Here is a 24,646-nt window from a genome sequence, read left to right as displayed (position 1 = left end):
AAATCCGACCTCCTCATCAATATTTGTTATCATTACCCGTTATAATTTTTGAAATGAAAATTATTGTTGTTTATTTCAGAGCTAAACAAAATGTTAACAGAAAGTGAACATACGAGGATAAATGGTATCCCTCATTATGAGGTGACTGTAAAGGACGATTGTCTCGATGACCTTTCTAAACAATTGTTAAATCAAATCAAAAATGGATGGAAAATAGAGGGAAAATTGAATTACAGTGAAGGAACTACAAATGATTTATATGGATTCCGTATAAAAAAAGACCAGCAAAACGAAATTGTACTATTTCGTATATATGGTGCAAAAACTGAACTCATGATTGACCGGGAATTAGAATTAGTTAGTTTTATGTTACTATCTAAGAATGGTTTAGCTACAAATTTATATTGTACCTTTGAGAACGGTTTTTGTTACCAATATCAACAAGGAAGAACGCTGACACCAATAGATTTGACAGAAGAGTTATTTTTAAAGAAAACAGCTGAACTAGTAGCACGGTTGCATTCGTTAGATTATTCCAATGTTTCTGGTAAAAAACTATTTGAATCTAACAGAGGAGATGCATTTTCAGATATTGACCGTTACATGAATTTACTGAAGATCAATGGTAATGATGATGTGAACAGCGTTAGCACTGACAATTGCTTTCACTTATTTCCGAATTCACCGTAAGTGTTTACTTTCTAGAATCCTTCTAATTCAAAAAGTTCAAAAAAGACAATATACCAATTCAAATATTTAAAGGTTTTATTTTTACATAAGTGTCCCCGTTTCATATCAGACATATATTTCTACCATCTATTGTCTACCTATTGTTATATTATGCTGATATAAGCAAAAAAAATGTTTATTTTTCCCTCTTTCTGACCAAGCACACTATGAAACCTTTTTAAAGTGGCATTGAAAAAAATTCCATTCAAGCATCTAATCAAACCCTTCGACCTCTAACTTTACTAATCAAATATTTCGATGTAACAACCATCACTGACACTTATTTGAGCAACACAATAAATGTGCAACTTAAAAAGATGACAGAGATAGTAAAGAGCTCCCAGACATTCTAATCTTACTAAATACTAGTAGTGTTGGTGATTTTGGAAAGTCTGTTTTTCTCTTCCTGCTTTTGTAAATATTTATCGTATTCATCATGCAATTTTTAGCAATTTCCATCCGAATTATTAAAGTGGCAAAAAGTGTCTTATCGACTGTGAAGTTGGTCATTTTGGCCTTTTTAGGCCTACTTCAAAGGACTGTAACTTTTTATCCAAGAAAGATACGAAAAATCTGAACAAATATTTGAAATCAGCAAGGTTTAAATTTTCAAAATAGCTTGATGCCATTATTCTTAAAACAGTAGACAAAATCTTCATTTTTTTTCATCCTTTTTCTCGTTTTTCTTCTTCATTTTTCATATTAAAAAAAACGAGATAAGCGTTGCTCGTGGCGTAATTAATGAAAAGGTCTGTTCTCCTTTCACTGTTTTATTTGTTTTCAGATCTTTAACAGGAATCAATCTACAAGCAATCGAAGCAGAGATCAAAGAACTGAAGGAAAAAGTTGCTGCTTTTGAAGAACAACCAGAAAGAACGTATTGTCATAATGATATCAATTGCCCAAATCTCATCTACGATGGGGATAAAGGTATTGCATTGGTTTTATTCAACACTTACCAGACACTTTTCGTGAGATAAATTCACGTTGCTTTCCAGTTAGGTTGCGCCACCTTTACATAAATTACGTCAGGAACATCACTTGCCTCGTTTTGAAATTATTTTGATTTTCTGAAGACCTTTGAGCTATGATATTTACACCTTTGAAACCCTTGAAATTCAGAAACCTGGAAGGGATTTTTGGACTTTTTAAATGCTAAATTTTCCCCACTTCCTGAGGAGTAAAGTAAAAAGAGCCTAAAAGTCAAATGAAGAAATTGAAGCTACAAAGAAGTCTCGATCGTTTTAGACAGTGGCGTGGTAGTTTTTTATAAGCAATTTATGAAAAATAGCAAAAATTTGACATATTTTGAAATGGCTGTAGCTCTTGATGTAAAAAAGATATTCAAGTTTTGTTTCAATACTCTGAAATCAGATTTTCAATAATTATCAAATTATGATGCTGTGCAGTGCACCAAAACTGTTAAAAGTGATTATTTCGAAATTCGCTCCTAATTATGAAAATATGACGTCATTACGTCAACTTTTTTTGGAAAATTTTCCTTTTGCCAATGTCAACATATAGTGAAAATTTCAGAGTGATTTCTTTATTAGATAAAAAATATTGAAATTTGTAGATTTTATGAAAATCAAGCCTTTTTGCTTAAAACATTTGGTCATTTTTGAAAAGTGCTGACGTCATCAAATTTAGTACTGGTTTAAAAAAAAATTTCTTTGGAAAATGAAGTAATATAAAAATTGGGAAAGGTTCTGAAATTTCACGACAATTAGTCTCAAAGTCATAAACCTCCAGGAAAAAATCTGTCACGGGGATGTTTTGTACACCAGATTTTGCTCGGCAACTCCAGAAAGTTTTTCCCGACACACCACTGGACGTTTAGTAGAAGCTTGAGAAATATTTTGAAGTTGAAATATTTTGAGCAATTGCGAATATGCAATATGTGAAATAAGTTGATTGAAATATTTTAGAATGGTGCTGTGAGAGGCATTTATCAATATCTTTGAAATGTTTTCTTTAACCCTTTTTATGCATTATATTCACATAGTTATACTTTCAGATTTTGATTACTGCCATTTTTGAAAGCTTGAAGTTCTATATGACATTTTTCAGTACTACAGCTTTTGTAGCGCTTTAAAGATATATTTTGCCTATAAAAAGACTTTGAAAAATTGGAAACCTTGAAACCCCGGGGGAGGGGTACTTAGGCAAATGGAGGGTACGGTATGTGCCGCCCTTAAGGGTACCTATTTTGGACTTCCAAAGTCCCGCTAAGGGTCGGAAAAATAGAAAAGTTTCAACTTTTTACTCCCTGAAAGATCGAAATTTGATCAAAATTTGTCAACTTTGTCCAGCTAAGAGCCTTAAAGTTCCCAAAATTGTCCTTTGTTTTCTCCTTTTTAGTCCCGGTAAGGGTCCAAAGTTCGAAGGTCGGGCGGCATCCCCCCCGTCAGCTCGCAACCCTAGTACCCCCCGGGCTTGAAACCCTTTAAAATTATGTTTTCAAGACTTTCAAACCGATGAAACCCTTACAAATTTAGCCAAAAGGCCCCTTGAAATCCTTGAAATTGGTCCTAAAATATGGGTGGCCATCATGCTGTTCTAAACATCAGAGTAAACATCTTTTATTTTTTAGGAACCTTTCACATCATCGATTATGAATACTCTGGAGTCAATTACGCCGCTTACGACATAGCTAATTTCTTCGACGAGTTCCCAGGTACTTCAGTAGTCTAGTTTCAGAAGCAAGGTTGCAAAGCAACTCTTAGCGGGCTTTTTAATGGAAAGAGGGAAGGACACTCAGGCAAAATTCGATAGGGAGGTGTGCTGCTGGTCAGGGTCCTGGTTTTAGGCTCTGAAGATATCTGACAGTGTCCCAAATTTACTAAATTTCAAGATGTGTATCTGACAGGGTCGACATTTTTGCTATTTTGAACCACTTCCAAAGTGGAAATTTTTCGACTTTCGTTTTGACAGGGCCCCAAATTTACCAAACATTCATATCTGACAGGGTCCATTTTTCAAACTCCAGCGGCACGTCCAAATCGGCCGTCAAGGTCAGTCCGCTTTTTTTTTTTTTTGGGGGGGGGGCGGTGTCGGCGCAAATAGCACATAGCAAATAGCGTCCTGATCTTATTAGTGTACATCGAAAAGTTCGGTTTGCTTCTAAAAACTTGCAAAGGACTTAATACTATCCCTTACTATCGCTGACACCAATGCTAGTGTGAATGCTCTCTAGAACTAGAACAAGTTTGGATAAAAATAAAAATAGATTTTTCGATATCTCAATATCGTTAAATCATTGTTTTTCCAGGGAACACGAACATCGACTTTTCATTATTTCCAAGTGAAGAAACTCAGAGAAAATGGATCAAATATTACTGGATGGAAAGATTGAAGATAAACGGTATTCTCATAACCAAACTAAATAAAATGGGATAGTTATCTACAAATCTTGCCACTATACAAGTAGAGGAAAGGAGTCAGTATCAGAAGTATCAGAATTTAAATACGCCACATAGGGGGTGGAATTTTAAAAAGAAAATCCTAAAAAAGTCACATAGTCAAAGACTATTTAAAAATGTTTTTGACACCAAAGAAGCGTCGAATAAGTGTATTTCGACATACACATTTTGGTATCAAAAATTAACATAATAGAGTGAATATTATATCTTTCGATAGTGCGCCATCCGCGAAATTAAAGCCTCACGAGTTTCGCATATGAGCTCAATCACGCAATTAAATCCCTGTGAAATTTTATCCCCTTAAAGTAAATACGGAGCTAAACGATAAAATATTGTTAATATTTTCGATTGTAGGGAAAGAATGGATGGAGGATGATTGCGCTTCAAAAACAATGAATGATTTGTTTCTTCACGTTCAAATCTTCACACTGGTTAGTGTAACCCTTTGCGCGCGCTGTTTTTTTTTGAAAAAGTTGAAATTTTTCTAATTTTTTTATTTTAAAACTCAAAACTTTACAGTTCGATAAAAGATTGTAGCTTTTGATTTAGAAGATGGTTTTGGTACCATTGGAAAGCTATTTTTGGACTCTTTCTAAAAGCAATTTGGTTACTACCCTACAATATCTTCTTTCCGATGCCAAAGTGAAAGGTGATGATAATGATAATATCTTTGAAGTATCCTAATCCAAATACCAAATCAATGACAATGTCCACAAACTTTTTGTCCCTATAGTTACTTTTTTTTCTCACTGTTGTGTACAGGTTTCGCACATTTTGTGGGGAGTATGGGCACTAGTCCAAGCACGTCATTTGTCCAATCCTACTGAAATGAACGGGTGAGTCAAGTCACGCAAAAATGAATCTTTGTCTGCTAAAGATTAAGGTAGTTGTCCATGAGGAATAATGCGATAGAGACTTAGAAGAAAAGATACCAATCTTTTTACACAACACGAGGATTTAATAAGTTGTATCATTTTTTCTAGGTACGCTGAAATACGTTTGGTTGAATATTTCAAACAAAAGACAACGGTGATGGACGGTATAAGAGAAAAGACAATTGAATGAATGAATGAATGGATTGCACAAGGCAATTAGGTTTTATAAGGGTACTTACGGTGATATCTTTGGATAGGGTAATCCCACGTTGAGTTCAATTTTCGAACCTTAGTGGCACACCCTCGTCGATTCGGGGTGACTGAAAGGATAATTGAATGGATGAAGAGACAGAAAGTGATTGAAAGACTCAAATAAATATCTTTTTCGTGATGTATATTTAATACGTAAAAGAAAGCGAAGAGAATTAAGAAAAAGGGTCGAGTTTAATTTTAATTATGGTGCGTTTTTATGATTTTAGGTACAATACTAATAAAAGGGCTGTGCTAGATATGGTAGAGTCATGATAATCAGAATTCAGACAATCGTATTTCCATGACTTTTGCTGTCTTGGGGGAGTAGTTGTTAAAATCATTCTTAAAGTTTGGCTACTCATTACTTTAAAACGATTTTAAAAGGGTCAAAGTTACCGTATCACTTACCTAGTGGGGTCTCGGATTGCTGATTAGTGGTTTTTAATTATTTTTTTCTAAATCTCCCTTTCTTCCAAATTTATTCATTTTTTTAATTGCCCACGAAAAATAACATGCGTCTATGCATGTATACTTGAAGTTGCCCAAATTCGTGACTTTTGGTTCAAATTTCAATGGATTAATAATTTTTATGAATCAAAATATAAAATAGAGGAAACATAGCACTTTTTTACAAGCAACTATCTTCGTATAGTTACTTTTAACTGTTATGCACTAGATAACAAACTCCAAAATTTGTTCAATCGCTAGAACATTAACAACAACAATAATACTGAATTTCTATTGTGGGAACTAGGTCCAGGTTTTGGCCGGATATCTATAATCACTACTGTACACAGGAAAAAATCATCAAATCACACGCGTGTGAAATTCAATAATCACAAATTGTGAAATTGCTATTTCCCACGCAAATCACACGCGTGTGAATTTGCAAACTTTCACACGAGTGGGAAATACTAAAAACACAAACGTATTTTTTGAACTGTGAAATTGGATATCACATGCGTGAAATCAAGTATCCAAAAAAATTAGATTAACCACACACGCGTGTGTTTTGCTATTTCACAAATGTGAAATCGAGTATCCCAAAAGATTTTAGTCAAACGCACACACGTGTGTTTTGCTATTTAACAAATGTGAAATTGAGTATCCCATAAGGTTTTGGTCGAAGGCACACGCGTGTGTTTTGCTATTTCCCAAATGTGAAATCGAGTATCCCAAAAGATCTTGGTCAAACGCACACGCGTGTGTTTTGCTATTTCCCAAATGTGAAATCGAGTATCCCAAAAGGTTTTGGTCGAAGGCACACGCGTGTGTTTTGCTATTTCACAAATGTGAAATCGAGTATCCCAAAAGATTTTGGTCGAATGCACACGCGTGTGTTTTGCTATTTCCCAAATGTGAAATCTAAAAATACAAATCAGGCAAGCAAAAAGAAATTCGGAGCTTTTGAATGAACTTAAAATTTCCGCTTCTTTATTTATATACTGTATTCCAAATTACAATTACACTGATGAAGAAATATTAAGTTACAATTTAAGCAATTTAATTAAAAAACAAACTTTTAGTGTTTACAACTTTTTTCTTTCACTTACATAAGCAAAGTTTTCAGGAACAGATGAACAGTTCATATATCCGTCGAGTATTTACAAACAACTGCAACTTCTATTCTAGTACGCTTTTCTGCCAGTTAGTTCTCATGAGTTTTGTATATTTCTCTGCTATCACTTGGTTCGTATCATCGGTATCAAGATCTCCATTCGTCAAGCTTCGTCAAGCAAGCAATTTCTTCAGTCTTCAGCTATAGCAAATGAGTAAAATTCCATTTGATTTTAAGTCTCAAAATATATCAATCCGGTTTGCTAAATTTGTTTTCCAACCAGTAAAAGTAAACTGACGTAAATTGACCAGATTGAAATACATATTGCGAATCCATGGTAGTGTTTTTTCAGTTTCCATAATTCACAATCCTATCGGCAAGTCGGAATATTTTTTATATGATATGTTATCTAAAAAGAAAGAAGAAAGATCATAAGAAAAAATACTCGCCCCATCTCAAAACACTGTTCTCAAACATTTTCATACGTTTCTACTTCCTACTCGAAACACACAGAAATGTCGAAAAATGATAAATTAATGAAAAAAGTTTCAAAATATGCCAACAAAAAGCTGATTGGGACAAAGTCGTTTTAAATCCTGAAAGCTGATTGGAGCAAATTCTTAATTACGTAATCTTAGAATTCCTTCGCCTATTCATTTTCCTCACAAAAGTCTTATGAAATAAAATTTCACTGTCAAATTTGATATAGAAAAACTCGATTTTTGATTCTAAAACCCATAAAACTAATTAAAAAGTGATAAACTAAAACTTACCATAAAAAAATTTTAGTGTCTTGGTAAGGTTTTATTTGCTTTTCTATTAATTCCTTTAAAATAGAAAAAATGCAGCAAGTACTTTTACACCTTTATTTAATAAGTGAACTCGTTGCTTTTTGTAAACAAAAAGAAAAAACTCCTTTCTTTCTCGGTCATTTTGTCCGTTATTCCATGTTTGCGAATCTCCTTATAAGGAATACTATTATCTGTTATCAACAGCCAATTCTTTTCAGCGCGAAGTGTTTGATTTTTTCAAAAACTTTTCTTTTGAGTTTGTATGTGTGTAGGCAAAAAAGTTTTATGTGAAGCAGGAGGCGAGTTAGACAGTGATTTTTAGCTAGAGGCGAGCAAATGAAGATCTGTAAACCAATTCTTTGCGTTGAGATATGGGCTAGGGAAACAAATGTCATGCTGGTTTGTGACCTTGTTAGCTTACAAATTTTACTGATTTCTTGTTGAGAAAGGGGTCACTTTATACTACATAGTTGTATTTTCATCTAAAAGTTTTTGAAACATACGTTTATAACCCCTCTTTATGTCAAAGCTTTGTCGAATGATATTAATAATAATGATTTTGAAATACGTTTCTCAATAATTAGTGACACATTTTTTCTCAATCGTTTCAATTTTTGCTTGTGGTATTGCTCTTGTTGTAAAGCACATGAAGGTTTGGATCTTGCCAATTCTTTCGTTTCGAAAGCTCTTGATTCCAAGCCCCATGTTAATCCTTTCGTTCAAGAGTAATATTACAGAATATAATAGAAAGAAAAAAAAAAAAAAAATCTTCTTGACTTGAAGATCACATTGTAGATCCAAGTTCTTTGTCAGCAACAAAGCCGAGTTCAGTTAAATTAGGGTCATGGGATACAGTAAAATAACGAATGTTCTGTGCGTGACGAAAAACAAGTTACGCGAAGCTGGGGTCAGCCGTTCTATTCCTTCACAACAAGTCATGTAAGCAAGTTTCTGACTTCACTTGTCCTCGGTCGGGATAACACAGCGGTTGACCTTGATTAAGCTCTTGTCGGTGTATTGCCAATGGCGGGGAGCTAATGTTCATCGACGCATACCTTTCCTACCGATGAAATGCCTCTCCCATGATCCTAATGTTGTGTAACACATGCTAGTCTTGAGTTACCATAACGCCTTTTTCGGCTCTAAAATCTCACAATTTCATACAGTCATCGTGCTGGGTATCAATTAAAACACAATATTTAAAGTCTGACAAATGTTTCGCTAAATGCCAAGGAACGTATTTCAAATCTTTATTTGTCGTTATGATTTTAATATCACAAAGTCAATTTTCAAATTTGCAGAGACGATTATTTGTGGAGTTTTATAGTGGTAAAAAGCAGTGTGATTTTGGAAAAAAAAAACACGCGTGTGTTAATTTGTCTGTTACTTGAGAAAAAGACATTCGTTATTTTTGAAAACACATGCGTGTTCTTCATTTCGAGGTTAAATGAGTTTGAATTAGTCGTCGTGTGATTTTGGAAAAAAACACGCGTGTGTTAATCTGCTTGTTACTTGGAGAAAAGACATTCGTTATTTTCGAAAACACACGCGTGTTCTTCATTTCGATGTTAAATGAATTTGACCTAGTCGTCGTGTGATTTTGAGGAAAATCTGCTTGTTACTTGGAGAAAAGACATTCGTTATTTTCGAAAACACACGCGTGTTCTTCATTTTGAGGTTAAATGGGCTCGACTTAATCGTCGTGTGATTTTTGAAAACACACGCGTGTGTTTATCCATACCAAAATTCCCAAATGTGAAATACGTATATCCCAAGACCTCAAAGCCCTAAAAAAATCACAAACTGAAAATTTTAAAAATCACACGCCGACAGAAAATTTCTGTGCAGTAATGTTGGTTTTCACACGCGTGTGATTTATTGATTTTTTCCTGTGGTATCCTGCTGTATCGCTTAAAAATTTTAGACTGCGCGAATAATAGTGTACCCATCCTCGACGTGCTTACAAACAGTATAGTTCTCTATGTCCTCTAAATGACTGTTTTCTTAGAAGTCTATTCAACTCAAGGATGTGACACACAATGAAAATATAATATTTAAAAAGCTGTTATAACTCCTTTCCAGCTCCCTTTTCACTCACACGTGTGCTCGTATGCATGTGTGCATCAAGAGTTATAGTATAAATTTTAAACGTTGAAATCTTGCTCTTTCATGTGGAATAATGGTAGAAGAAGCATTGCTTATGTAAAAAAATCGCTCTGTATAGAGACGGTGGTGGTTTGGGACCAGTTTTCTTTACTACATGTAGAGTTTTATAGTAAGTATAAAGAATATGGCGGTAGAGTTATCCGAGGAGATCTTCATCGACTGTGTGCGAGTTATAGGATTATATAGGATATGTTATAGGATTTTTCGAAGAATCTAATAATGACTTGTATCATTTACTAATTTTATCGTATTGTTAATAGGGCTTAATATTTTAGCCAAAAGTTTTGTCTATTTTAAACTTTTTAGAAATTGGCGGTTGTTGTTTTGACAACACTACAAATATTAATATTTATTTATTTATTATTTATTACTCGCTATCATGACTATCCACAGGAAAAAATCAATAAATCACACGCGTGTGAAAACCAACATTACTGCACAGAAATTTTCTGTCGGCGTGTGATTTTTAAAATTTTCAGTTTGTGATTTTTTTAGGGCTTTGAGGTCTTGGGATATACGTATTTCACATTTGGGAATTTTGGTATGGATAAACACACGCGTGTGTTTTCAAAAATCACACGACGATTAAGTCGAGCCCATTTAACCTCAAAATGAAGAACACGCGTGTGTTTTCGAAAATAACGAATGTCTTTTCTCCAAGTAACAAGCAGATTTTCCTCAAAATCACACGACGACTAGGTCAAATTCATTTAACATCGAAATGAAGAACACGCGTGTGTTTTCGAAAATAACGAATGTCTTTTCTCCAAGTAACAAGCAGATTAACACACGCGTGTTTTTTTCCAAAATCACACGACGACTAATTCAAACTCATTTAACCTCGAAATGAAGAACACGCATGTGTTTTCAAAAATAACGAATGTCTTTTCTCCAAGTAACAGACAAATTAACACACGCGTGGTTTTTCCAAAATCACACTGCTTTTACCACTATAAACTCCACAATATAATCGTTCTGCAAATTTGAAAATTGACTTTGTGATATTAAAATCATAACGACAAATAAAGATTTGAAATACGTTCCTTGGCATTTAGCGAAACATTTGTCAGACTTTAAATATTGTGTTTTAATTGATACCCAGCACGATGACTGTATGAAATTGTGAGATTTTAGAGCCGAAAAAGGCGTTATGGTAACTCAAGACTAGCATGTGTTACACAACATTAGGATCATGGGAGAGGCATTTCATCGGTAGGAAAGGTATGCGTCGATGAACATTAGCTCCCCGCCATTGGCAATACACCGACAAGAGCTTAATCAAGGTCAACCGCTGTGTTATCCCGACCGAGGACAAGTGAAGTCAGAAACTTGCTTACATGACTTGTTGTGAAGGAATAGAACGGCTGACCCCAGCTTCGCGTAACTTGTTTTTCGTCACGCACAGAACATTCGTTAATTTACTGTATCCCATGACCCTAATTTAACTGAACTCGGCTTTGTTGCTGACAAAGAACTTGGATCTACAATGTGATCTTCAAGTCAAGAAGATTTTTTTTTTTTTTTTTCTTTCTATTATATTCTGTAATATTACTCTTGAACGAAAGGATTAACATGGGGCTTGGAATCAAGAGCTTTCGAAACGAAAAGAATTGGCAAGATCCAAACCTTCATGTGCTTTACAACAAGAGCAATACCACAAGCAAAAATTGAAACGATTGAGAAAAAATGTGTCACTAATTATTGAGAAACGTATTTCAAAATCATTATTATTAATATCATTCGACAAAGCTTTGACATAAAGAGGGGTTATAAACGTATGTTTCAAAAACTTTTAGATGAAAATACAACTATGTAGTATAAAGTGACCCCTTTCTCAACAAGAAATCAGTAAAATTTGTAAGCTAACAAGGTCACAAACCAGCATGACATTTGTTTCCCTAGCCCATATCTCAACGCAAAGAATTGGTTTACAGATCTTCATTTGCTCGCCTCTAGCTAAAAATCACTGTCTAACTCGCCTCCTGCTTCACATAAAACTTTTTTGCCTACACACATACAAACTCAAAAGAAAAGTTTTTGAAAAAATCAAACACTTCGCGCTGAAAAGAATTGGCTGTTGATAACAGATAATAGTATTCCTTATAAGGAGATTCGCAAACATGGAATAACGGACAAAATGACCGAGAAAGAAAGGAGTTTTTTCTTTTTGTTTACAAAAAGCAACGAGTTCACTTATTAAATAAAGGTGTAAAAGTACTTGCTGCATTTTTTCTATTTTAAAGGAATTAATAGAAAAGCAAATAAAACCTTACAAGACACTAAAATTTTTTTACTGGTAAGTTTTATCACTTTTTAATTAGTTTTATGGGTTTTAGAATCAAAAATCGAGTTTTTCTATATCAAATTTGACAGTGAAATTTTATTTCATAAGACTTTTGTGAGGAAAATGAATAGGCGAAGGAATTCTAAGATTACGTAATTAAGAATTTGCTCCAATCAGCTTTCAGGATTTAAAACGACTTTGTCCAATCAGCTTTTGTTGGCATATTTTGAAACTTTTTTCATTAATTTATCATTTTTCGACATTTCTGTGTGTTTCGAGTAGGAAGTAGAAACGTATGAAAATGTTTGAGAACAGTGTTTTGAGATGGGGCGAGTATTTTTTCTTATGATCTTTCTTCTTTCTTTTTAGATAACATATCATATAAAAAATATTCCGACTTGCCGATAGGATTGTGAATTATGGAAACTGAAAAAAAACACTACCATGGATTCGCAATATGTATTTCAATCTGGTCAATTTACGTCAGTTTACTTTTACTGGTTGGAAAACAAATTTAGCAAACCGGATTGATATATTTTGAGACTTAAAATCAAATGGAATTTTACTCATTTGCTATAGCTGAAGACTGAAGAAATTGCTTGCTTGACGAAGCTTGACGAATGGAGATCTTGATACCGATGATACGAACCAAGTGATAGCAGAGAAATATACAAAACTCATGAGAACTAACTGGCAGAAAAGCGTACTAGAATAGAAGTTGCAGTTGTTTGTAAATACTCGACGGATATATGAACTGTTCATCTGTTCCTGAAAACTTTGCTTATGTAAGTGAAAGAAAAAAGTTGTAAACACTAAAAGTTTGTTTTTTAATTAAATTGCTTAAATTGTAACTTAATATTTCTTCATCAGTGTAATTGTAATTTGGAATACAGTATATAAATAAAGAAGCGGAAATTTTAAGTTCATTCAAAAGCTCCGAATTTCTTTTTTGCTTGCTGATTTGTATTTTTAGATTTCACATTTGGGAAATAGCAAAACACACGCGTGTGCATTCGACCAAAATCTTTTGGGATACTCGATTTCACATTTGTGAAATAGCAAAACACACGCGTGTGCCTTCGACCAAAACCTTTTGGGATACTCGATTTCACATTTGGGAAATAGCAAAACACACGCGTGTGCGTTTGACCAAGATCTTTTGGGATACTCGATTTCACATTTGGGAAATAGCAAAACACACGCGTGTGCCTTCGACCAAAACCTTATGGGATACTCAATTTCACATTTGTTAAATAGCAAAACACACGTGTGTGCGTTTGACTAAAATCTTTTGGGATACTCGATTTCACATTTGTGAAATAGCAAAACACACGCGTGTGTGGTTAATCTAATTTTTTTGGATACTTGATTTCACGCATGTGATATCCAATTTCACAGTTCAAAAAATACGTTTGTGTTTTTAGTATTTCCCACTCGTGTGAAAGTTTGCAAATTCACACGCGTGTGATTTGCGTGGGAAATAGCAATTTCACAATTTGTGATTATTGAATTTCACACGCGTGTGATTTGATGATTTTTTCCTGTGATCAACTCCGGAGTCATTAAAGGGAGATGGACCTCTTTCGTAAAAAACACAGTTTTTTTATAAGAACATCCAATGTTTTTGAAGCCTTCGGCTAATGATCTTGAATTTTTGAGTTCAAGCCTTAAAATGTTCTTAACATATTCTTTTTCACCATTTTGTGAATATTTTTGTCCATTTTCCTTTTGTCATTGGAAATTTTATAATAATTTTTTACCCCCTGGAAAAACCAAAAGACACTCTTTTAGACCCCCTGGAAATTCTGCTCAAGTCACCCCCTGGAAATGTTTATCCACCCCCTCTATGGACATAAAATGGAATGGCGCGTTTTAGCCAAAAGTTTTGTCTATTTTAAATTGGCGGTTCTTGTTGTTGTTTTGACAACACTACAAAATATTTATTTTTGAATTTATTGCTCTATCATGACTATCAACTCCCGAGTCATTGAAGGGTAAAATACAGTTTTTTTATAAGAACATCCAAAGTTATTGAAGCCTTCGGCTGATGTTCTTAATTTTTTGAGTTTCAAGCCTTAAAATGTTCTTAACATGTTCTTTTTCACCATTTTGTGAATATTTTTGTCCATTTTCCTCTGAAATTGGTGTTTTCGAGTCCGCAAAACCTTAAAATATTAGAGTAGAATAATCTCTTAAGCATCGATACAATCTAAAACTTTGACCACTTTTTTTTTTAAATTTACCTACAACATAGGAATTAAGAGTAACCTTCGACCCAAGAATGACTAGCGCGGTGTAGAACCCTAGAAGAGGAAATGAGTGAGTCAACACCACGATTTCTCAGAACCATTAAAATAAACAAAAAGGCGTGTCTTAAAAAAAATATTTTAAAGTATCTTTTCATGAAGGTTTTGTTATATGGATTTGAAATTATTATCGATCTAGTCCCCATAGTAACAAATCAAGGGAAAACTTTTACCGATAATGAAAAATACAAAGAAATATTAGAAAGCAAAAAAGGAGGTAAATTAATTGAAAAAATAAAGAAAAAAGTGATTTACTTTTTCGAATACAGATGCTAAAACCTTGCATTGCCTGCTATGTATAGAGTGTATAGGACAAAAATGAAAATGAAAAAGAACAAAATTTATGATGTGAAATTTAAACAGGAATTCTTTTCACAATGGTTTTTACCTTTCTTATTTTTATCGGAGAATATCGTGAAAAGTTCGTGCGTAGATATATTTTGTTGATCGGTTGAGTGGATCATTGGATTAACGATGAAATTGATACAGGGCTATTTTTTGACCAATTTTATTTGAAGTTATCAGTACGAAATTCAATAGTTTGAAAAATTCAAGTAGAAAGTGAATTCTACTTTCTTAAGATTGGGCTTATTCGTATAGTACGTCACGTTCCCAAATGTTTGATACCCCTCCCCCTTGATGGATATAACCATTCTGCATTCGATGCTTCTGAACGGTCAAATTAAAATGTCCAAATTCATCATTTTTTCAAACAATGAATCAAAAGGGTTGGAAAGATCTAGCAATTTAACTTTGGAAAAAAAAGAAGATACATACTAAGTTCAAGATGAACAAAGTCTTTGTCGGGTAATGAAAATGGTAAGAAAATTCAGAAAAGAAATTTAGACGTGGAAAATTATAGCAAATTATAGAGCTTGAATAAAGAACAATCAAGTAAGCCCATATGTTTTTCCCCCGTTGATGCAGTGATCTTTTTAAAGTCTCGACGCAATCTATCATGACGTGTGATGGTTTAGGTAAAAATTATCATTCAACAAGAAAATTCGACGAGAGATATTTCTTTCTAAAATTAATTAAGTCGTAGTTGATTTTTTTCAGTCTTTGAAAGGCAAATATTATAATTTAAAGCAAAACTCAAAAAAAAAGATGTTCCCTAGATGTATCAATATTTATCATGTGAGATTCAAATATATCAAGTTCTTTGAAATGAGGAACCCATTTAAAGTCCTTTAAAAGTGAAAATTGTTTTTTAGCATGGAAATATATATTATATTGTACATTGGTTTAGATTGATTATACTAAGTCTTACCTAGGTTAGTTTAAGGGGCAATTATTGAATTAAAAAGTATATCTGTTAATGTCTAGAAAAAAATCTAACTTTGCTGATGTCATAATTTTAAAACGAAATTCCCATTTTTTAGCTAATAAACGATTAATGATTAATCCATCATTGCTTTTGCCAAAATTTCCATCGAATTGAATAAATAAATCTATCCTAAATATGAGAAAAATCTTTTGTAATATCAAGTGCTCAAGAAAATTCGAAAAAAAGACTTCTGGGTTTTAATTTTGACACAAAAGTACTAACGAGAAACAGTTTTTAGAATTGAACCAGATCAGAGAGTCATGATATCGATACTTTGTTATCTGGTCCTAACATCTTTCAAGGTTGTTTAGCGTTGAATAAATATGAGAAATACAGTAAATCTTTTCTCAGAATTTACATAAAAAACGATTCTCTTGCTAAAAACGAGGGGGTATCAATTAACATGCTTTTCACACGTAGAGGAAAAGGGTTATTAACTTTTCTAGATATATTAAAAATATCAATCATCATAAATTGGTCGACTACAGGTCGAGACCAAAATTATAAAGTAATACAGTATCTTCCTTTTATAACCTACATTCAGCAGCTTAAAGTATCGACATTAACTTTTTGGAAAATGAAGAGCTTGGACATAAATGTTTGGGATTATTTCAATTAACCCTATTATTATCATATGGTGGTGGTGTTTCGTATTCTCAAGGGGGGTGTTTTCCACCAGCCTTGCATAATTTTTGATCTAGAAAAGTTATGGACTTGAAACTTGGCAGAAATGTTCTCTACATAGAAGGAACTCATGAAAACAAATGTGGGTTGATGACGTCATCATAAAGGTGATGACGACATCACAAAGTTTCACAATTATCGCTGACCAATGAAAAAGTACCTTTCATTAAAATAGCAATTTGATCGAACGAATGGAGATTTTTCAATTCTGTTTTGAATTTCTAAAAGCAATAAAGAATATCTTTTACATATTTGCCAGTTTTTAACATACTAATAAAATTGACGTTTAAAATCCATGCAGAAAATGAGTCGTAAATTTTTTCAAAAAACAATGACGTCATTTTTGATACGTCATCAGTTTTTGAAATTTTTGAAAATATTTTTTTAAATTTATTATTGATACATAAAACATGTCAAAATTTGAAGTCCGTTGGATGTCTAGATCAAAAGTTATGCTAAATTTAAGATTTTGGGATTTTACAGAGTTTTAGCTGGATTTTATGATATGCTTGCACAAAAAAGTCATAAAACCTGATCTGGTCGGTGTATAATTGTAAAATTTGGTATACATGCTTCTAATAAGATTAAATTAAAAGTCAGAAACTTTCAGTTAAAAAATTTTTCAGTGAGTTATTAGCAAAAAAGTGCCAGCCTGGTGGAAAACACGGGGTGATAAAAATGGGTACTAATAAAGATTTTATTTTACTAAGAAGTCGTACGAAGAAAACAAATGCTAGCTAGCTTGGGACTTAAAGAACTTCGCTTTTACAGAGGGTGCAGAGGGTGAACGGTCTTACTGGAAAGCTGAGCATGCACTCCCACAGTAAATGTTTGTTAGCGATTGCTATTTTTCTTGTCTTGCTGATTTTATGAGACTTACTTACTTACTATTTACTACATCGGAAATATATCTAAATCTTAAAAAAATAGATCAGGAATATATTTGAATATTGAAAATTTAGATGATGAAAAGGGTTTCCGAGGACTAGAAAGTTTTCTTAAATTTCCCTAAATTAATCATGATTTTCCCCTTGATGAATCTCTTAAAACGCTTCATTTCTTCAATCTCTACATTTTAACACCCTTGTGTCACAGACCCGCTTGGACCCTAGCCCCACTGGAAGATTTGGCAAAAATTTTGTCCCCGGTGGGTAAATACCCTGGAATTTCTGCCCCATTGGGAAATTTACTTTGATTTCATCCCCATCCGAAAATCAATGTTTAAAAATGGCACTCCAAAACCATCCCCGCTGGAATTTTTGACTTTAGATCAATAGAATTTCTATTCTCATTATAATTTCAATAGGGATTTTCATCTCCGCCGAGGAAAAAGTTCCACCGGGGCTGTGAGACAGGAGTGTTCTACAATGAACTGACTTGTTATCCGTCAATTTATCTGGTTTTGAGGACTGTCGGCGGAACTGAAACTTAGAAAGACTAAGTCTCACTCTAAACCAAGGAGGTCGAACGTTATGGTCGAGTGCCAAACCTATCCTCACCTCTCAGTAACTAACAATTTGTAAAAGATTTAGGGACGGACCTACAACCCTTCGATTGCAAGACGACTGCTCTACCAAAATAAATTTTACGAATAATACTATTTTTTCCAGATTAGTTCTTGAAAGGGTTAATTATTATTTTTTGTGCGGTGTAAACCGAGTATTGGAAATATTACGGCTATAACTCGATCAAACAACAACCAAAATAATTTCATGTTAAAACAAATAGACCCTACAGTAATTTTGGTAAAATCAAAGGTTCTATCTCTTCTTGTTCTGCGTGTGTGGAAATAAGGCTCTACACATAAAGTGTAATCATTAACCAATCCGGGGGGGGGTTATAGCACTAATTCGCCACATATCACTAATGTATCTTCTATTGTTATTTTCTCTTTTATGTCATAATCTATGCACGAATAATCGCATAAATTGTTTCTGATTGATCCTGAGATTTAGAGATGGTTTCTACTTGCTTTTTCGTTTAGTCCGGAAGCCAAACCTGAAAAATGGCATTTTGCTTAACCCAAGATTCTACAGGATAAACTATACATTTTTGGAATCCTCAACTATCCTAGTTTAAGAAATGGTCGGTCCCCAAAGTTAACTCCTGGTCAATTTTTCATATTGGGCCCGAGTTTAGGGGGTACTTTTTACCCTTTGTAAGGATTTGTTAAGGAAAATATATTTCCATGTATGATATAATTTGCTATATCTCATGAATGAATTGACCAATTGCTTTGAAACTTTGCCAAAAATTTCAAGATAGATTGGTGATCATCATTGGCAAAAGGTTTTGCGAAAAACTATTTTTGGGGGTTTACCTGGGGCAAAATAGGGAAAATTTGGGTATTTTCACTGAATTTTGACACTTTATAAGACTGGGACCTACCAAAACAACTTTTAATGAGGCACAAACTTTGTGTTATGATAAAGTTTGATGCGATACACCAGAAAAATTTCTTGTCAACTACATTTAGTTTCATTTTTGACGCTTCAGGGGGTAAAAATGCCCATTTATTGAATTTTTACATAATTTGAGCAATTTTCACTGCTTATCTCGCCTAAAATATCTTCGAAAATAGTTTTAACTTGATCTTTGTGTAATTTACTCTGTAAAATTACAATTCTGACTTGAAACTATCACATTCAGAGTGCAACTGGACAAACCAGGGGGTAAAATTGTCCGTTTTAGTGGATTTTTATCAATTTTTATTGATTTTTGGGCCCATTTGACCCATAAAAAAGTATTAGGGTGTACGAAATTCGATTTTTAACTATTGGAGACATTGATATGATATCTTCTGATAAATGATAGAAGAAAGCAATCTGTGGTTTTCATTGTGTCAAATCAGGGAGTAAATATGCCAATTTCTAGTTCGCAGTTGCCTGAGTTTGGATGTTTTGGGCAACAGCTCTAACAAACTTTAAATTACCATTCCATCATTTCTTTTAGTCCTTTTAAAGACAACTACACAGCATTTCGATGCTTTTAACTGAAGTTACAGCTGCATAGTTACAGTGATTTAGCGTCACTTTGTTAGCTGTTGCTCTGAAATTTCTTGCATTGCTTCTCAGGACCTCCCAAAAATGGTCCCTACTAGCAGTGTTTTAAGTACAATTATTATCTGGAGTCTGTGACTTGATAAATAATTACTAGAAGGCGTAGAAATAAAAGTGATATTTTGCGGGTTAAGGGGGATACGACCTGACTGACGAAGAAAGCCAAATCATCTTCGATGAAAGTTGAACTTGATGTCCTCTTTAAGGTCATGCTTTGAGGTGACTTCTCTTTTCTTCCGCTATTTTATTTTCCTTTTAACAGTAGCTTTCCTCAAAGTAACAAGTTCTACTCAAAAACCGGCAGTAGTGACCGTTTCGAGAAGTAAAAGCTGACAAAGTTACGCTAAATTACTGTAACTATGTAGCCACGTAGCCATAACTTCAGTTAAAAGCATTGAACTTTTGTGTAGTTGTCTTTAAAAGGACTAAGGAATGATTGAATGTTAATTCAACGTTTATTAGGGCTGGTTTTTATCCTAAAAATTTAGGATTTTGAGGAAACTTCTCAAGAAAAACATCCAAACTCAGGCAACTGCGAACTAGAAATTGGCATATTTACTCCCTGATTTGACACCTGTATCCCTGATGCCAGATAATGAAACCACAGATTGCTTTCTTCTATTATCTATTAGAAAATATCATATCAATGTCTCCAATAGTTAAAAATCAAATTTCGTACACCCTAATACTTTTTTATGGGTCAAATGGGCCCCAAAATCAATAAAAATTGATAAAAATCCACTAAAACGGACAATTTTACCCCCCTGGTTTGTCCAGTTGCACTCTGAATGTGATAGTTTCAAGTCAGAATTGTAATTTTCCAGAGTATATTACACAAAGATCAAGTTAAAACTATTTTCGAAGATATTTTAGGCGAGATAAGCAGTGAAAATTGCTCAAATTATGTAAAAATTCAATAAATGGGCATTTTTACCCCCTGAAGCGTCAAAAATGAAACTAAATACAGTTGACAAGAAATTTTTCTGGTGTATCGCATCAAACTTTATCATAATACAAAGTTTGTGCCTCATTAAAAGTTGTTTTGGTAGGTCCCAGTCTTATAAAGTGTCAAAATTCAGTGAAAATACCCAAATTTTCCCTATTTTGCCCCGTGTAAACCCCCAAAAATAATTTTTCGCAAAAATCTTTTGCCAATGATAATCACCAATGTATCTTGAAACTTTTGGCAAAGTTTCAAAGCAATTGGTCAATTCATTCATGAGATATAGCAAATTATATCATACATGGAAAGATATTTTCCTTAACAAATCCTTACAAAGGGTAAAAAGTACCCCCTAAACTCGGGCCCAGTATGAAAAATTGACCAGGAGTTAGCTTTGGGGACCGACCATTTCTTAAAGTTGTTGATAATTTGAGGTATAGTTGAGGATTCCAAAAATGTATAGTTTATCCTGTAGAATCTTGGGTTAAGCAAAAGTGATTATTTAAGGAGATATAGGATTTGGCTCCCGGACTAGTTTGAATTGTATTGTTTAGTAACACCTTTATAGCTGTTGAAATGAAATAAATTGATGGCCGATTTGTTCTTTTATATAAAGGTGTTAATAAACAAATGCAAAAAGAAATAGTCTAGCAACTAAACCGTTTATTTAGCAAAAGAGGTACAACACAATAGACTGAAATCTCTATGTCTGAACATGTTTTATTATAAGAAAAAACTTTATAAAAATATCTTGTATAAGGATTTAAAAAAACAGCAAAAGAATACTCACAAACTGTTTAGTCTGAATCGAAGACCTCTATAGGTATACTTCCTATATATGTCTGCTTAATAGCCTTTTGACGGGTTTTTTTAAAGTAAAAAAAAAATTACTTTACAAAATATTGGGGGGGGGGCTGGCCTTCCCGGTGACGGGGGCCATGTTTTAAAGATCAATTTATTTGTTATATAATATTAGGGGGGCGGTTTGCACCTTTACGGTGTGACGGGATTGGCCCTTTTTTAGTATGGTATTACGGGAGGATTTGACGAAAAAAGAGACGGGAAAACGGTATTTTAAAATCAGAGGGTGACATATTTAGCCTTATTTTTTGTTTTTATCCCGGTATTTAGCCGGTATTATAACCTCTACAAACCGGTGTGACGGTGTTATTTTGTTTTTCAATTTTCGGGATTCCGGGATTCAGCAAAGATTTTGATGGGAAAACGGTATTTCAAACCTCTACAAACCCCCTTGATATAAGACTAAAATTCGAAACATGAATTATACAATTTCAAATCAGAACTCCAACTAAGTCAATAGTTTCCAACACCCAAAAACATCCTTATTCCATACGGAACAACAGGAAACTTAAAATGATTCCAACCGAAAAGCATACTTCTGCAAGCAGCATGGACTATTCAACACTAAAACATATCCAACAACAACTCACAGAAAGGAAGTTTTAATCCCAAATAACAAGAACAATGAAAGTTCATAGGCGTAGCGAGATACCCTGCAAAATTTATGAGGGAGTGCAGACGTTTATGACATATTCATTATCTTTTGATAAAACAAAGAGAATAATTACAGTGTCGTAAAAACTGCTCTCATCCATTAATTTTGCAGGGTATCTCGCTACGCCTATGGAAAGTCTGCTCTATTCATGGGCATTTTGTATAAAAATGGGAGGAAGAGGAAAATCGAGAGACAGACACAATAACAGGAGAAAACGTGGATGAAAATAGCGAGCACCTCACTAAAGAGTGAGTTCCACTTTGACGATTTTTTGAAAAATAGAAACTTTTCAAGTATTTTGACGCAAATTCGATTTTTCCTTACTGCAAGGGCTTCAAAAGTTTAAAGTGACATAAAAAAAATCTAATGTTTGGAGCCCGAAACCTGGACTCAAAACATTCAAAAAAGTCGCAAAGTGGAATAGACGTTAATTGCGTAGAAGAAACGCGGGTGACGTCTAGTATAAACTAAGATTAAAGAGAAGACTTACTGTTATGCTGTTATCTAAGATAGAAGAAGAACAGACTATTGGTGGGCGGTAAGAGTTTGGAATTACCTTAAGTGGATAAGTTTTGGCGTGGATTTAATTTGGCGATTGGCTAAAATACGATTTTTGGCGGGGAGTTAATTTGGCGATAGATCAATTTCGTAAAATTCGGCGAGGATTTAATTTGGCGAATTGGAAATTTTGTCACACTGAAAAGGGTGAAAATTACTCAAAAATATACTAAAAAGTTGTGATCTTTCACATAATTCTCTTTTTGTTAAATTTGGCGGGGATTTAATTTGACGAATTGCCAAATTTGGAAATTTTGGCGAGGATTTAATTTGGCGAATTTTTGCCAAATTCGCCAAATTCGCCAAATTTAATCCCCGCCAAAATTTATCCACTTAAGGTATCTTTCCTTCTAAATTATTTGTACACTTAAGGAATATATTTGTAACAACTCAAGCATAAATACTACCTTTCATCCGAACCCCTCTCAGATAGGTTAAATCTTATTTTTGATAAGAGCCCTTAAAAACAGCTTCTTATCAGCCCTTTATTAATGGAGAAAGCTATGATAATGAGTACACCATAGTCTTTTAGTACATCCCAAAAATGGTCTGCGTTTTCATTGGGTGTAGTTTCTTATTTATTTTAAAAACTACGAGACTAAATAGATGACCCCGAGGGGGGGACAATCCTCGTAGCGGATTTCAAAAGGAACTCGCACCCCTGTCTTACCAATCCTGATGAGAACTAGTTTCACACTTTGGTGATAAAAAGAAGGAGCTAAATATCAATAGGAAAAAGCGAGTTATAATGGACTGTGGTTTAAAAATAACTGTTTACAGCTTACATAGTCACACCCCTGTGTCAAAGACCCGCATGAGCCCCAGCCTCACTGGAAAATGTGGCAAAAATTTCGTCCTCGGTGGGAAAAGATACCCTAGGATTTCACCCCCACTGGGAAATTGACTTTACTTCCATCCCCATTCGAAATTGACTTTGCTTCCATCCCCATTCGAAATTGACTTTACTTCCATCCCCATTCGAAATTGACTTTACTTCCATCCCCATTCGAAATTGACTTTGCTTCCATCCCCATTCGAAATTGACTTTACTTCCATCCACATTCGAAATTGTTTAGAAATTACACTCCAAAACCACCCCTACTGAATTTTTTTTATCTTGGAACAATAAAATTTCTATCCCCACTGTGGGAAAAAGTTTCACCGGGACAGTATATGACAGGGGTGTATAGTCCAGTTTGAAGCGCTCTCAACATTGCACCTACATTGCCACATTATTCCTAGGCAATGGAATAAGAATTCGGTGTAGTCTTGCAGAGGCTGAAGTTTAATGATATTTTTCTCGTTGGGATGATTTGCGATCGATTTTCCAGTGAGTAAGAGGCGGAAAGATCGAAATTTGGTCAAAATTGGTCAAATTTGTCCCACTAAGGGTCGTAAAATTCACAAAATTTTCCTTTGTTTTCTTCTTTTTACTCCCGGTAAGGGTTCAAGGGTCGAAAGTCGGGCGGCAACCCCCCCCCTCCGTCAGCTGGCAACCCTAGTACCCCGGGGGGGGGGGTGTAGGAGGTAAAGCTGATCTTTGAAATGGGCAACCGTGCATTCTAAGAAATCAAAGACGGAATGATACTCCCTCCTCTTCAATATCTTTTTCGTGGAATCATGTCAAAATATGCAAGTTCTGACTGCTGTCAATTTTATTCACTTAATAAAGGTGATTTGATAATCATACATATAATACCAAAATGAAAGACATTTATTGTTAAACTATTAGTAATCATAAATTTTGCAAGTCATTTTCAATACGGACATGACTCATACTATATTACTCATTTGATTAAAGTATAGTGATTTAAATACCCAAAGTCCAGTCCAGATATACTTTTTACAGCAAAGATGACATTAGGAGACAAACGATAAAAATAGACTCATCAGCCTGAATTACGCCCCCACTATTGAAATACAATATTATAGTACTTTGAAGTATCTTTTCAACGGTAAATAATTTGTTAGAATTGAAGCATTATGGTTAAAAGAAGGCAAGTAAAATAAGAACTAATGTACATTTAAAGCAAATGTACTTACAGTATGCTAAATATCGAAGAAGCTTGTTAACCGATCGAGCATCTTCCAATCTTTTTACTAGGGGAAGCATCTTGGGGGGGGGGATGGCTCAAGATTGACAAGTGCCAACGTGGGATTTTCTTTGTGAAAAAGA

The 24,646-nt window shown here is 34.1% G+C and overlaps 1 protein-coding gene across 1 annotated transcript; it reads left to right on the top strand.

Annotated features, from left to right (window-relative positions):
• Positions 1–80: 80 nt before the first annotated feature.
• Positions 81–5,480, top strand: LOC136798237 (ethanolamine kinase 1-like). Its single transcript, XM_067054816.1, has 7 exons — positions 81–686; positions 1,514–1,659; positions 3,323–3,406; positions 4,001–4,093; positions 4,506–4,582; positions 4,914–4,987; positions 5,135–5,480. The coding sequence occupies exons 1-7, from the start codon at positions 91–93 to the stop codon at positions 5,214–5,216; spliced, it is 1,152 nt and encodes a 383-aa protein (XP_066910917.1). The 5' UTR covers positions 81–90; the 3' UTR covers positions 5,217–5,480.
• The last annotated feature ends 19,166 nt before the right edge of the window (positions 5,481–24,646 follow it).

Source organism: Clytia hemisphaerica, unplaced genomic scaffold (assembly GCF_902728285.1).
Source record: "Clytia hemisphaerica strain Z4C2 unplaced genomic scaffold, Clytia hemisphaerica genome assembly, whole genome shotgun sequence".
In the NCBI taxonomy this organism is placed as follows: Eukaryota; Metazoa; Cnidaria; class Hydrozoa; order Leptothecata; family Clytiidae; genus Clytia; species Clytia hemisphaerica.
Note: the sequence above shows the minus strand (reverse complement) of the source record. Positions and strands in the feature narration are given on the sequence as shown.

Excerpts from the sequence above, each read along its gene's own strand:
- LOC136798237 (XM_067054816.1), top strand. The coding sequence starts at position 91 with ATGTTAACAGAAAGTGAACATACGAGGATAAATGGTATCCCTCATTAT. Across the intron at positions 4,094-4,505 it reads GGAAAGATTGAAGATAAACG|GGAAAGAATGGATGGAGGAT; the intron begins GTATTCTCATAA and ends TTTCGATTGTAG. Across the intron at positions 4,583-4,913 it reads ACGTTCAAATCTTCACACTG|GTTTCGCACATTTTGTGGGG; the intron begins GTTAGTGTAACC and ends TGTTGTGTACAG.